This window comes from Epinephelus moara, chromosome 14 (genome assembly GCF_006386435.1).
Source record: "Epinephelus moara isolate mb chromosome 14, YSFRI_EMoa_1.0, whole genome shotgun sequence".
NCBI lineage: Eukaryota > Metazoa > Chordata > Actinopteri > Perciformes > Serranidae > Epinephelus > Epinephelus moara.
In genome coordinates, this window is record NC_065519.1 from 8,192,930 (window position 1) to 8,208,422 (window position 15,493).

The 15,493-nt window shown below is 43.0% G+C and overlaps 1 protein-coding gene across 2 annotated transcripts in view; it reads right to left on the minus strand.

Moving 5' to 3' along the window:
• Positions 1 to 2,613: 2,613 nt before the first annotated feature.
• Positions 2,614 to 15,493, minus strand: part of pcnx1 (pecanex 1) — a 54,772-nt gene continuing 41,892 nt past the window's right edge. For both annotated transcript variants that reach the window (XM_050062890.1, XM_050062889.1), the window contains exons 22-36: positions 14,944 to 15,121; positions 14,590 to 14,698; positions 14,155 to 14,284; positions 14,003 to 14,061; positions 12,405 to 12,620; positions 11,377 to 11,630; positions 11,063 to 11,293; positions 8,402 to 8,502; positions 7,918 to 8,068; positions 7,592 to 7,822; positions 7,233 to 7,507; positions 6,951 to 7,129; positions 5,739 to 6,172; positions 5,455 to 5,595; positions 2,614 to 3,918 (exon numbers count right to left, since the gene is read on the minus strand). In XM_050062890.1, coding sequence (XP_049918847.1) covers positions 3,778 to 3,918; positions 5,455 to 5,595; positions 5,739 to 6,172; positions 6,951 to 7,129; positions 7,233 to 7,507; positions 7,592 to 7,822; positions 7,918 to 8,068; positions 8,402 to 8,502; positions 11,063 to 11,293; positions 11,377 to 11,630; positions 12,405 to 12,620; positions 14,003 to 14,061; positions 14,155 to 14,284; positions 14,590 to 14,698; positions 14,944 to 15,121 — 2,830 coding nt within the window. In that variant the 3' untranslated portion in view covers positions 2,614 to 3,777. The remainder of the gene's footprint in view (positions 3,919 to 5,454; positions 5,596 to 5,738; positions 6,173 to 6,950; positions 7,130 to 7,232; positions 7,508 to 7,591; positions 7,823 to 7,917; positions 8,069 to 8,401; positions 8,503 to 11,062; positions 11,294 to 11,376; positions 11,631 to 12,404; positions 12,621 to 14,002; positions 14,062 to 14,154; positions 14,285 to 14,589; positions 14,699 to 14,943; positions 15,122 to 15,493) is intronic.

Here is a 15,493-nt window from a genome sequence, read left to right on the forward strand (position 1 = left end):
CATTTCATCGAAAAATATGTTAAAATGTTGAAAAATGTCGGTCTGTTTCCCCCAAACCCCAAAATTATGTCATCTAATGTTTTGTTTCGCACTCATGCCAAAGGGTTTTAGTTCACCGTCACGGGAGAGTGTGTAAAGCTGCCAATATTTGAACGTAAGTGTAAGTAAGAGTGTTTTGGGGTACTGTTATAGTACTTTTCTATGAAAAATGACTCAAACCGATTAGTCAACTACTACAATAGTCACAGATTATTTTAATAGTCTATTAGTCATCGATTAGTCGACTAATCGTTGCAGCCCTACTTCAGATATGACATCATACATACATAGTTATATGCCAGCTCTTCCATACATGTCTATGATCCTTACCATTAATATATTTATATCTTGGCATTGTGTCCATTTTTTTATTTACATCTTATTTCTATTTTATATTTGCCCTCTTTTCTACCTTGTATTGTATCTACAGTGAATGACACTGTTACGCACTTCCTCATAAACCTATTTAAGCAGGTCATATGATGTCCCACTTCATATGTCATATGATTCACTCTGCCATAAATGTTTTTATAAACCACAGCAAGTAAGCCATAAAATCCTGTATCCCTTACCACACAAGTTTCACTCTAACCTCTCCTCTACCTCTCATGCAACATTTTGTATATATACTAAAAGCCCCTGTTGATGACAGAGTGTAAAGGGACATGTTTCTGATTATAAACCTGCTTTGTGTTATAACAATGTGGGTATTATGTGTAAATGAGCTGTGGTAAATTTCCCACCATTGTACCAGCATCCAAATCTCCTTGCTCATCTCCCTCACTGGCTTTCCGGCTGCTTCTCCAACTAGATTTTACTTCCTCATTTTTGTATGTCCACCGCCACCACAGACTCTGTCTCTCTTTTTGTCAAACTCAGACCAGACTTTGATCAAAGTGTAAATCTGGGCAGTGCTGATCAAATATAAACCAAGATTCTGTTACTGCCTTGCCTGTTTCTCCCCTACAACGTCTTCAGAAACATATTTTAGTGCACTGTTCAACTGTAATACGAGAATTTGTGAACAGGAATTGACCCTTTGTGATGTTCTGTCAAGCTGTCACAGTAAGCATGGAGCCCACACTGTAACTAACTGCACTCCCTGAAGAAATATTATCATATTTTTGGAAACATGAAAGAGTGATTCCAGAGAGAAGCAGACAGAGGGGTCTACGGTCTGTGTTTGAAGGATATATCCAGGATGTCAAACTGACTCAGCAGCAACAACAGGTTAAAAAGACAAAGATAGTTAGAAGCTAAAGACGAACTATAGGCTACAGATCACAGTGTAAAAGTGAACCACCACATCACTGCTGATCGCCACACAAGACAATGAATATAAAGGGAAACTTTGCTGATATTGAACCAGCTGTGTGGCATCACAGTGTGTGCAGATGAATGGGGTTTGGCTTCGTCCCCGTGCCACCAGCTGTCAGACCCCCACCATCGGACAGGCAGGGATCTCTGGGGGAAGATAACAACGTTTGTCTGCGCACAATGCTAAGACACACAGCTGGTTGGTCCGGTGCGACACAGTGCATTCTGGTAATTGTAGGTTTTCTACTACTTCAGCAAAAGTGAATGTTACAGCCCTTTTTCTCAGTTTTCTCTGGTCATGTTGCACCAATTATACAAGTATTTCCATCTTTCTCCTGTATAGACAGCCAAGTTTTCTGAAAATACCATCTTTCCAGCAGTGAAATACTTAATTAGGCCCTGATCACACAGGACGAGGCGCGCCGCACTGCCTTTTTTTTAACAGAATGAAACGCCTGCTGCGCCTTTTTATTGATGCCAGGCAACCTACCCACCACCTCCTAACATTTCCGTGTAATCAATGTACTGTTGACAGTAATTAGTATCTAGCTCCTAAAATGTTGAGACAGAGGGTACTGTCTGTAGCTCTGGTTGAGGGTGAGAGGCTGTCAGCAGAGAAACAGAGATCTGTGTGGGAACATGAGACCCTAAAAAAGAGGGTGGATCATGGGGAGTACCACCAGTTGGTCCAGGAGCTTCTCCTCCATGATGGCTGTTTCCAGGAATATTTTAGGATGACTCGGGGGCAGTTTGACAACCTGCAGTCTATCGTTGGGCCGTATAGCTCTGGGTATCCAGCAACCGCTACCACCAGTTTCTCCTCCATTGTTTCCCAACTGTAAACTTGTTGTTGTGACCACCACAGAAGGCCCGCCTCTCAAATCATAACTTGTTGTTGTGACCACCACAGAAGGCCCGCCTCTCAAATCATCTGATTGGACAATGGGGAAAAGGCAGAGATGGCGTGGGGTGTTTTTCTGCTCTGAGTTGACGTTTTTTCAACCTGAGGAGTTCAGAGCGCCCCAGCGAAAACACCAGAAATGAAAGGTGTGTAGCAACATAAAAACAGCGAGCAAAAAGCTTAATTCTCACTAAAATCAATTACAAAAAGTCGCCTCCAGCTGCTGAAACACTTTGTGTGATTTGGGCCTTAATGTGTACTGGCGTGTATTCTTAAATGTAGTCTGTTAGATTCTGAAAATGACTTGTTGAATTCAATAAATTTACACATTAACAATCAGAGGAGACGTATTAAAGATGTCAGCAATAAATCAAACTTTTATTTCTCCATATAGAAAAGAATTAAGTTAAATAGTGAAACAGTCCATCAAAAATTCGGCATCTTGTTTTCAACCATATGGTCCTTAATACATTAACCTTTGTCCCAAAATGAAAAGAAAAAAAAAAAAAGATGTAACAAAGTGTAAATACCATGTTCACAGTAATAAATATTGAAAAGAAAATCTTTTATACATTGACATTATATATATATATTTGTGTAAATATATATATATATATATATATATATATTTATATAGATATATAATCATATACAGTAAAAAGTTATTTTCAAGTTTATCAAACATAAAATAGTAAAATAAAAATGGCTGAAAACAGAATGATGATTGCATTTTTTTCATTCCCAAGGCATCGGTAACCATGGCCATTCAGAGTCTGTAATAAATAAAACGTGATATTATCTAAAGAGTGTAGTGCATCACTGTAAATTAATAAACAAAAAATTATAGTGCAAGTTCTTTTTTTTTTCTTTGCGCAAAATACTCTTGCAGATTTCAACCTAATCCAAACGGAATGACAACAATGAAACAGAGGAGTTTGTTGAGCACAGCACCGTCGAGTCTCTGACTTCTGTCTGTTCTGCACCACAACTGTCGCTGTAGTCTTGGCAGCGGGAAAAAAATAAAAATAAAAAAGCTTTCACATGTGTGAAACCATGGCAAATATTCAATACCAGGCTTATTTTGGCAAATTACTTAAAGACAAACAAAAGACAAAAAAACTCTCCACACGCTCTTTACACTCAGCTCTGTCAGAATTGCCAATAAAAGAGTCGATGAAATGCATAGAAATTAATTACCAGTAGCAAGAACTAACTTAACTTAAGGGTTGTTTACTGTCATGCAGCATTTCTGAGACGCAAAGCAAGGCAGATATTGTGGATGTGTGTCGACGCAGTAAAGGATGTAGGGTGAATGTATGCTCTGCCTCTGCTTGCACTTTTCCCTGGCTTCCTTTCCCCCTCAGCGATAAGGAACGGGGGAGGGGGGAGAGCTCCCATTTCCTGTTTGTCTGCAGGCTCCTTCGTCCTGCTGAAAGCCAGGGACGTCTGGCTTCGTCTTCACACAAGCGTGTGTGTATGTGTATATGTGTGCATGTGTGTGATGTGTGTGCTTGCTTGTCTCAAACCTCTGCACCCAACTCAATGACCCCAGTCTCAATAATGGGCACTAGCTTATCTTCCACCTGTACCAGCAGGATGGTCTTGTCGATATGGGAGCGATTGGCTGGGTCTCGGCTACAAGGCACCCACCGGTGAATCACCTGCAGAGGGCAACACAGGAAGCGGCTTTGTGAGGAAGCATCCAATCAAATTTATGAAGCGTTTATTACTGAGCAAGTAGGTCACAGAGGGTGTTACAGGCCAAAAAATAGGACAAAACAAGTACAAACAAGATAATCACAGTAAAATCACATTTATAGCACAAGAGGTCAGACAGTGTGAGAGTGAGCTGAGAGGATGTGACACAGCGACATCACAACAGATCATGTGTGCTCGTCCATAAACCGACTGGAATTAACACCTTGCAGAAAAATGCCTCCGCACACCTGTTAAGTCGCACTTAAATCCGTGTCTGTGAAAACATGGATGCTTCACACATGTCTTCCCCGCTCAGTTTCAAGGTGGGAACCCAAAATTCAGTATCTGAATGTCTCCCCTTCTGTTCCTGAGATATGGCATCAAATAATGCCCAGAAAAATGTTTTTGCACTTGATGATGTCACAGTGAAGTTGACCTTTGACCTTTTGGATATAACACTTCATCATTTTATCCTGTTAAGAGATCTGTGTGAAATGTTGTCATAATTAGAATATGAATGCTTGACTTATTCCAAAAAACATGTTTTGTGAGGTCACAGTGACCTTGACCCTTGACCTTTGAAAATCTAATCAGTTAATCGATGAGTACAGGTGGAGGTTTGCGCCAAATTTATAGAAATTCCCTCAAGGTGCTCTTGAGATATGACATTAATGTGAACGACATGGATGTGAGGTCACAGTGACTTTGAGCTTTGACCATCAAATTCTAATCAGTTCATTCCTAAGTCAAAGTGGACGTTTGTGCCAAATTTGAGGAAATTCACTCATGGTGTTCTTGGGATATGGTGTTAAAGCGAATGAGATGGACGTGAGGACACAATGACGTTCACCTTTGACCACCAAATTCTTATCAGTTCATCGTTGAGTTCAAGTGGACGTTTGTGCCAAATTTGAGGAATTTCCCTCAAGGTCTTATTGAGATACTGCGTTTATGAGAATCAGACGCAAACAAGGTCACAGTAACCTTGACCTCGGACCACCAATTTCTGATCAGTTCTGTTTTAGGTCCAAGTGAACATTTGTGCCAAATTTAAAAAAATGCCTTCAAGGTGTCTTTGAGGTATTGTGTTAACAACAATGAGAAAGACAAGGTCACAGTGACCCCTGACCTATGATCACCAAAATCCAATCAGTTCATTTTTAAGTCACAGTGAATGTTTGTGCCAAATTTGTGGAAATTTCCTCAAGGCCTTCTTGAGATATGGTATTCATGAGAATGAGATGGATGTGAGGTCACAGTGACCTTGACCTCTGACCACCAAAACTAACCAGTTCATTGTTGCCACTGGGCTGGCAGCAGGTAACAATGAACTGGTTAGATTCTTTTAACTGGGGTCCCAGAATGTGGAGGTCCCAGGTCAAGGTTACTGTGACCTTGTTTCTCAACATAAAAATCAGTTGTCACTCTGTGCATTATAAGAGAGGGTGAGGGTGAACCCATTAACACTGACGTGTTAACAGCATGTGACGAAGACTTACATGTCCTTCCATGCCCTCTAAGGGGCTCCAGTCCCTCCAGCAGGTCCGTCCTGCCCTCAGTCTCATCGATTCATCAGGCCACTGCAGCTCCTTCCGCTTTGATAAGTTGATGTTCTCCAGCACCTGACTGACATCTGAAACCTGAGCAACGTCACAGAAGAATTGAATTTACATCACAGCGGCAGGACTGAGGGTCATTTCTCAAAGAGATGACTGACAGGCAAATATATCTTTATATGTTACATGATTTCTTTCCTGCTCATTGCTACATCATTTCTACAAACCTGCACTCTGTAGGAGATGTCATCTCTGCGCACGGTGGAGACGGTAGGGTTGTGTTGTTGCGGGTGGTGATGATGTGGATGATGATGCTGGCTGAGGGGATCGGTCACGGTGCTGCACAGGCCGTCGTTGCCCAGGAGGCCCACCAGCGTGTGGCGTTTGCAGGGAGGGATGCTATGGCTGGAGAGGGAGGCGGAGGGGCCGGCGGGGTCGGAGGTGGAGCCCAGCCGGAGCTGCAGGGAGGTGGGGAGCGTGCGCAGAGACAGCTGGCTGGTGGAGGAACGTCGACAGGGCTCCAGGCCTGTGGTGGAAGTGCGCAGGGAGGAGTGGCGGCTACTGCTGTAGCGGTAGGAGGATGACTGGCTGGCGACGGACGCTCGGGCAGGAGAGTGTCGTACCAAACCAGACTGAACAGACTGGGAACTCTGACTGGTGCCTGGAGACAGGGTGGAGAAGTCAGATGTAGACCATGAAATTAAAGGAGCACTCCGGTGATTTAGTGCTGCAGTCTCATAAAATTTAGGGACTTTCCAGAGGTGTGAAGCAGCGGAGGACCTGATATCCTGGAGTTCAGTCCCTGTATGGATCCAGCTTTAAAAGAGTTGGATCCTACATGTCCCATAATGCAATTGTTTGTGTTTGCTTCCACACTATAAATGCTTTGTACTTTAACATCGGTTGAGTTGTTAATGTGCTAACTGGCTAACTAGCGTATTGTATCTGTCTTGTCAGCCTCCCTGTTTCCCTTTTTGATTGACAAATACAGACTACCGCCTCTTGCTGGTGTGGAGAGTTATTTCCTTTCACGCCGGTGCAGAACGTACTTGCTAGTTGGCTATTGGCTGTAGTCTTTGTGTTGTGTTAATGTGCAACTTTTTTGATGAGACACAGGCGACGAGAGGAGACGCAAAGTTGGCCCAGGTCGCCACAAGTTCTTCGATGATGGTTTGGTGTGTCTGGGTCTTAACATGTTCGCTCAGCCGCACTGTCTTCCACAACAAAGAGTGGAAAGGCTCAGATTACATCACACAGAGTAGGATTGTGATGTCATTCTCTGCCCAGGATGCCATTACTCCACTTTATCTTTACATAGCAAATCGTTTCCTGCTGTATTAATGCTCTCAATTTCATATAAAGAACCTGTAAGTTCATTTTTAAAGGTAGCTGCAGTGCAATTTATGATACTAGTGGTTGTTTGGTTCAGTAGTTCTCACCCAGAGCGTGCGGCTGGTACGTGTGGGTGGGGGCAGGTCCGGAGGTCCCACCCTGCGACACTGAGCTCTGCTGAGAGTCGCCCCCTGTTCCATTCCCACTGCCACAGGACAACCCCCCTGCATCTGAATCCTCAATGTTGCCTCCACTGTTGCAGCCAGCACCGCAGCCTTTCCGTAACCTACAGAAGAAAAGATAAACATCATCCATTAATGAAATACAGTCAGATTAAAACACACAGAGAAAGAAAGAAGAAAACATTATCAGTGCAGAGGGTAACAAACCTGTGCCAGGTGCTGACGACAAAGTTTCGGATATTCCCGATGCTGATGGGGCCTCCCAGGATGTGTCCGAGCTGGGGGTGTGAGTTGCAGTAGGAGGTGGTCAGTGGAGATACGTAGATGGGATATCCGATGGGCTGGTCACAAGAAGAATTGATCATGTTCCGTAGAGCTTGCTTGGCGTTCTGAATGCTCCCACGCTCTGGGTTTCTGTTCCTCAGGAACACCAGCTCCTGCTGCTGCCCCGCCCACAGGCCGCGGACACATTCTTTATTCACCTGCAGCGCAAGAGGTTCAGTTCTCATCATGTACTGTGTCAATCAAAGAATCAAAGGTTAATTTGAATCTGTTGCAGTTCTCACCTTGATGACTCGAAAGCTGAGGTATCGTCGATTGAGCATAATGATTTTGTACTCATTGGTTCCTTCGTCCAGGACGTGTCGCAGGGCGAGAAGCGACGGGGAGTTGGACAGCACGGCGCTCCTCCAGGCTGGGTCGCCCTCGTGAGCGATGACCAGGTTCTGCTGGTGGGAGGAGATGGCCTCAAAAAGAACCGCCGGCTCATCGTACTCATCTGGGGACGTGAAGTGGTCCTAAGAGAACAACATTTTGTTACAGATCAAATTCGACCCTGAGAGCGACATTAAAGGCAGTTCCGTGTGACATTACGATCCCTGCGGCGGCTCACCTGGTGTAATTTGAGAGACATTCGGATTCCAGGCACCACAACTTTCCTGAGCAGTTCCATGTCTGCGAAGATCCACTCGTCTCGCACTGAAGAGATGCGGAAATCGCCCTTGAATAATGCATGAAGTCCATAAAGGAAAGACTCCAGATTGCTGCGGTGGAAAGAAAAGATCGAGCACATATAGTTTTATTATGACTCAGCAGGTTTAAAATATGTTTATCCAGAGCACAGACAGAAAGGGAATATATGTTTGCATGTATATGTTGTTAATCACAGACCGTGTGTGTCTTTTTCCACATTTGTTATCTAGTAAGTAAGTATCCTATAAGTTAGAGAGGAAACATCAAAAACATGAATGTCCCAGATATTTTTTGCTGTTCTGGCACATGTGTCACATTGTCTGCCCTACATGGGTGAACTTTCTCTTTCAGCCATTAAAGCATTATAAAAGGTTAACCTATTATAATGAAGATTACTAAATAACCTGGACATATGATGAGCAGCTGTTCCCAGAGCTCTCCGTCCCAGCACACACAGGCCGAAGCAGAGCAGCACCAGAGCCGAGTCCTTCTCGCTGTCCAGCGGCTACAAAGCAGAGACAAGAAAGATTCATCAAACTCAAGTGCTAACTTATAAGTGCCTCAAAATCTTAACAGTACTAAGAACAAGAACTTTTAATGTGGGTGAAGCTCAACCCTTGGCCCTGACATTTTCATTCCCTTTTTTATCTCTTGTTAAAACATGTCATCTGACAACAAGTGACGCAAGCGCAGCAGCCCTGAGGGAAGTGATGAGACGCATCATTCTTTAAAGTTTGATTAAAATCTAACTGCTGTGCTTTTGATCTTTTTAAGGTTTCTGAATTATGAGCATGAGTTATTATGCTCTCAGTGTGTGGTTTTTTTTAAATCTCACATTCTGCCAGGAAACACCACAAAAATAATCCCTACAACTTTCATCCAAAATATCATTTCATTTTGATATTTTTAGTATTTTTCCAAACAAGACAGTACAATGAAATGTGTTCATAGTCTGGCTGCAAGCAGACCCCAAAGTAAGCTTGGATAAAGAGAAAGAAGGAGAGGTAGATAGATAGAAAAATAAAAATAAAATGAAAAAATAGTAAAAAATAAATTCAAAACAAATTAATGAATTAAATATGCATAAATAAAACAATACAATTTAGATAAATAAAAATAGGGGGGTGGGGGTAGTCTAAGGACAGGGTTGTCAGGAAATTAAAGTAGTTTTTAAATTCCATTTCCGAGTAAACTTGTCAGATTAGACTTTCACTGTTAAACTTATTTTCTCAAATTTAAGAAAGGACATAACATCCATAAACCGTTATAGACGGAGGTTTAGGAGATAAAATGCGATGTCTCACCAACAAGAAAGTAAAGGCTAATATTTCTGACATCTTGACATATTTGAATTATACAACCCATATCAAGCCCAACTGTATACAGTAAGTGAATGTGTGTTGCCTTGTCTCTCTCAGCCAGCCCTCTCCACACACTTTGCTTTAGCGTGATGCCAGAGCTGCAGAAAGGTCTGGCTGAACCTATCATTATTCTGCACTATGAGAAACTAGAATTACTGCCTTGTGGTTGTACGCCTCTGCTTACTTGTCAAGTTGCAGTTCACATATCTGTCTGTCCAGACTCATATGTAGCCATGACAGTAGACAACGCTTCAAGTGTGGATGTTGCTGCAAAGAAGCTACATAATCTACAACATCTAAAACAGCACAGATGATCTATACAACTACCAGTTTCAAGATGGACAATCAAGATTAGTGTCACAAATTCAGTAGTCAGGGCCAAGACCATGTCGTTTTTTCACCTTGTCATAAATCACGTGTTCAGAGCCGATATTCTCACAAACGTAGTTTTTTAACACTGTAATAGGCCTTACATATTATCCATGATGTAAAGATGTGAAGCTCTGGGTAGCACTGCTCTAAAATCATAAACTTCTTCTCTATATCTACCACAGCACAGCATTTGTGAAAGAAAGGAAAGATATCTGCCAGCTGTGATCAGCTACTTGTGTTACACACTCCAAAAGTTTAACTTTGTTTATCTCAGAGCACAGCTGTCCAAAAATAAGTGCTTGGTAAATGCTTGCACGCTGCGACAATAATGCTCTCGCTTTTGACCTTCAGAGTGCACACCTTCTGCTTGTCTACAGTGACAACAATGGATTTGAGGGTGCAAAAACATGGTATGTGAATGGCTCCTAATAGTGTTAAATAATGCTCAGAACATTATGTCACAGTAGTCTCTATATCCGCAAACCCCGGAGATCTTGCCTCCGGAAGAAGAGCGGAAGAGCCCTGGTTTCTGGTTATAGGCTGTTAGGGCCGGCTGCAGTTGTTGCCAGGTTAAACGGTCCGTGCGGTGAACTAACGAGGTGGAACATAATTGGTGTCACTGCAAACTCTGAATCCATCGCAATGTTTCAGCATATTTACTTATATACAAACGGAAGTCGGAAACAGAAATTCACCTCCTCCGCCCAAATCAAACCAGAATGCCAAAAAATCGGGGGTCTGCCCCCAGAGGCTGTATCGCCGTCTGCCGGTAGTCAGATGCTGAATACAGCCGATGGGTTCCGAGAATGATGTCACAGTGAAGTTGACTTCTCAGCTATTGGATAGAACTTGTAGACAAATTTCTGCACACTGTCTAACTTGCAAAAATAATAAACATGTTGCTTTTGGTAACTAGACCTTCATCAGGCAGGCCTCTCTTACGCACCTGTAATGAAATAGATGTGCAAAGTGTGTCTGTGCCCAGCTTGAGGAAATTCCCACAAGGAATTTTTGAGATATTGCTTTCACAAGAATGGGACTTACAGACGGACGACCTGAAAACATATTGCCTCTGGCCACAGTTTTTGTTGGAGCTGAGGCTTAAAAAACACTCTAGGTTGTTTGCATTTCTTTAAACCAATCACTGTCATCTTGGGCGGCTCTAAGCCCAGGATGCAGTGATGGTGCCCTTGAAAAACAGTAACACGCAGTTAGTAGAAGGGGAGGAGAATTCTGTCTGAAACAAGCGGGCAGTGCCAGGCTTCTATGCACAGTTTACATCCTATGCGCCAGACTAGCTCCATCCTGATACCACAGCATTCCGAGCATTACCTTGGCCCTCCGAGAGTTGCAGTACTGGATCCAGCCCAAGTAGACTCCACAGAAACTGTCCCTGGAGATGCCTGCCAGTCGATGGTCATAGTCCTCGTCGATGTTGGGGTTGAAAGTGGGGTCCAGGTCCACGTAGTTCCTCTCTCCACATCCCCGCAGGCCGTCTTTCATGGTCTCATTAGCCAGCCACTCCTCCAGTTTGGGGGAGGCGATCACGTAGTAGATGATACCCTAAAGACCAGAAATGGATCATTAGATCATATATGATTAACAAAAAAGTTACACCTCCTTATTAACAGCTGCATCACGCTTACCTTGACGTAGTAGGTGGTCAGGATGCGGCGTAGGTCGAACACCTGCAGCATGGAGGCGGCGCTGTTGTCAGTGATGCTGTAGCCCTCCAGCACGTATTTGGTGACCAGCACCTCCCAGGCCAGCCAGCGCTGTCCGAAGGCGGCGTTAAAGGACAGGATGTGAGGGAGGTGGCCTGGCTCGCAGCAACAGCAGCCCTCGTCTTCCTCCACTCCCTCGGTGATGGCCTCCACTTCCCTCTGCTGGCAGTAAGTTCCTGCGGACGGAAATATCAACAGATTCATATAGAGGAAATACTAAACACAACAAGAGTCTGATCTAAACTTACGTGGAGACGCAAGGTTATTTATAAATGTATTATTGCCAATATAGTATATTTTTTTTATAGTTTTTTAAACTGCAAATGAAATGAAAATCAAGTGTTCCCACTGACACATCTGAATCACACATGTATAAACTGGTTAAACACCGATGTTGTCATACTAAAGATGTTGTAAAAAACAGAAAGTTGCTGACACACAGGTGACGAGTCTCATGACTGTCTCCAATTCTGTAAAAAGTTCACAGTGTGTCACATGCAGTGTGTTCTGCTCAACAACAAACCTGTCTCGGCAGGTCTGTTTACAGCAGCACACTACTGGCTGAAGTCATGCTGATAACACATGTTCAGGTGTGTTTCACAGGTAGATAAAGCACGACTGGATTAAAACACTGGAATGCAAAGTCACAAATGGAAATACTGGAGAACTGGATAATGATCGACATTTAGACCGTCTTCAATATCCAGACCTAACTCAAGCAGTTTGCACATAATTGGGGGGATTTAGTTTTAATGTGCTTGGAAAAACAAGTGGTGGAGTTTTAGTAAAACACCCCCGAACAAAAACAATATATAGACTCATGCAGAAGTAATCCCTCTCAATTATCACTTATGACCTACTAGAAGTGTGTGGTAGTGTACTCTGCACTTTTTTTCTGTGTTCGGTAAGTTCCCGACACTTCTATCTGTGCCACACGAGACCTGTCTCACCTCTGAACTCCAGCCCTCTGAGCTGAAATGTGACCAGGCCGTTGCCGATCTCGATGAGGTGCACCAGAGCGTTCAGGTAGTCGGAGGCCAGGATGAAGCAGTCCCCGGTGCTGAAGTTGCCCCATCGGCCCAGCAGGAGGTCTCCACACAGGCTGTGCTGCAGGGAGCGGGTGAGGTGCTCGTAGAAGATGGAGTTCAGATTGTTGTCATCAGAGCCTGAAGATGGAGAGAAGAAAGACAGATTAGTAAAACTTATATTACTGCATTTTTTTGTTTAGTCACTGACATCACTGAAATAGAAGGTCTTTTTTTGCCGGTTTTTCAACAGTTTAGGGCGTGAGAGGAGAGGGGGGATGACATGCAGCAGGGGGCCACAGGCTGACATCAAGCCTGTGGCCCCCTGCTGCAGCAAGGACACTGCCTGTGTACACCTGCTCTACCCACTGAGCTAATAGGTGCCCAAACTTTTCCAAAACTTAAAATAGTTTTTACTAATTCCATGAGAGTGGAAACCCTGAATACAGCTTGGGCTAGCACTCTTTACAGCCTACATTCCATGTGAAAAAAACAAGCCCTAAGAATAATAACTGGTGTACACTAAAGACACTCCGCTCAGCCTGTGTTTCCTCAGGTCGGCGTCGGTAATATTTCATTAACAAGAAACGTTCTCCTTACTTTTCATGACATATTTGCATACAATTATCAATGTCATACTTATTCAACATATTGCTCATGTCTCCTCTGACCCCCCCATTCCTGTACTTCCAGAGCTCAGTCTAGTTTACTCTACTGAGGGTCCAAAATATAGGCTTCCCTGCCTTTACATTTTGTTTTCTAATATTTCTTCTATTATTTACGGCCTATGTAAGCTTGGTTCAATGTCTTTGTCTGCCATACAAGTCTAAAGGCCTATTATGATTAATGCTTGTTTTTCTCCCATTATTTGTGTTTATTTTCTGCTTTATTTTTTGTCTTATGAAAACAGTAAGCAATATCAAATGAGTGTCTCCCTCTGTTCATGATAGTGATTACCTGCATGTGTTATGGAAAGGTGTTCTTGGTGTGTGTGCCAGCGTGTCTTGTGACTATGACTCAATCATTATTGTGTAACAGATGGATGTTCTAATGATGCGTTGTTTTCAAGAGCTGTGCAGAACTGTGTCTAAAATTACTGATAGATACGTACACATTGTGTATATTATATAGCTGTGATTATTTCCTGTAACATGCTGCCTGCAGGATGCCACTATTGAGGGTTTTTAGGCAATTCTCCTCCACATTTCTTTACCAATGATGCATTGTATCTTGTTTTAATATGTGTAAATAAAGAAACAAACCTCGTCTTTTACTAAAAATCTTTTTTTTTCGTCTTTTTTTAAAATCACCAATATGAATGGCGTAAGAGCTCAGACTCTCCCAATTTGCCTAAGTGAAACTCTGGTGTCAGTTACAGATCTCTCACTACCCAAAAAAATAAGGAAGAACAACTTAAACAAGTGTTACAGTGTGGAGAATAGTTGTATCAAATCCTCTGTGCTGCCACAATAAACTTAAAGGGAAAATTAAATTGAAATATAAACTGAATATAATGTCCTCACCTGGATTTCTGTCCAGCTGAGAGGCCAGCCGAGTGTTGGAGTGATCCACTCTCTTGGTGCTGCAGAGATTGAAAATCACAAATTTCAGAAGTGTATTCACAGACAGTATTAGATTTGTACATAGAATGGTATCGTCAAAATGTTTTGCCTACTTGTAGTCTCTCTCCCAGAACTTGACAGGACGGACATAGGAGGTGATGAAGATGGCGCTGCCCAGGAAGGGGTTGAGGGGAGTGGAGAAGACTGCGGACACTACAGCCTGGACGAATAGCATAGCAGAGTCTGGAGGGGCTTGGGTCAAGGATCACTTGACAAATATGTTTGCTTGACTATACTTAACATTTACTGCCTGTGTGATGACTTAATACATTTAGATTCACTTACTACACTATTGCTTTGCCCACTCTCATTTCCAAAGGGCTGTCCAATCCAACACCACTGACAGCTACGACCTCAGAAATGACAGTGACTGTGAGTAAACACCTCTCTGAAACACCACCAACTTCACTGTAGTACAGGTCCAACTAAGAAACTGGTGACTCAGTGTACAGTTTACATCGTGATAAGAGACAGCAGTGGAAGGATACGAGGCACAGCAAAGGGCTGAGCAAAGGCGTGGAAGGCTGAGCCCCATGTGATCTGCCAGGGGGCGATGTAGGTGTAGACAAAGTGCAGCTTGTAGAACAGCTCCCACATCTGTAAAAACACAAACATCAAAGAGAGAAGCTTCAGTATAGATAACTGCATGGATGTAAGCAGCTGCCTATAAAACCTTTAAAATACTGTTATATTTTGTCCTGGCCGTTACAAAAATAACTGAGTATGCAGTATCAATCGTGTATTTAATTACATTGACTGTAGATGACATTATACATGATGTCTCTTGTACAGAGACAGAGCAGTGCAGGCAGGTTGTACGACTCTTTATATATTCCTCTCACCTTGCTGAAAACGATGGACATGAGGAAGAGGTCGAGCAGCAGCGTCTCTGACAGATGGCGGTAGTCGAAGGTGAAGAAGAGGACGGTGAAGAGGATGGTCACATACTGGTAGGTGGGACTGCTGTAGGAGGAACGGAGCAGCTTCAGGCCAGCTATCGTGATCATCAGAGCGCCCACCCTGGAGGACATTACCAATGACATCAGTGTGTGGTAGTTAGTCAACACGGCAGAGTTTGTAAGTGTAAAACAAACAGAGAAACAAAACAATATTTTTTTTTAAGATTCTGAAATAATCAGCTGTGTAGTATTTGTAAGCTACAAGACAAGTATTTCATTATTTTGGTAACAGGTTACAGAATCTGCCCACCAACAACACCAGTTTTCAGTCTTTATGCTAAGCTAAGCTAACAAGCTGCTGGCTGTAACTTCATATTCAATACACAGACATGAGAGTGGCATCATTCCTCTTATCTTAAGCGGGATTTATATTTGTGCGTTAACTCTATGCAGAGCCTACGCCGTAGCCTACGCACATGGCCTATGCCATTCT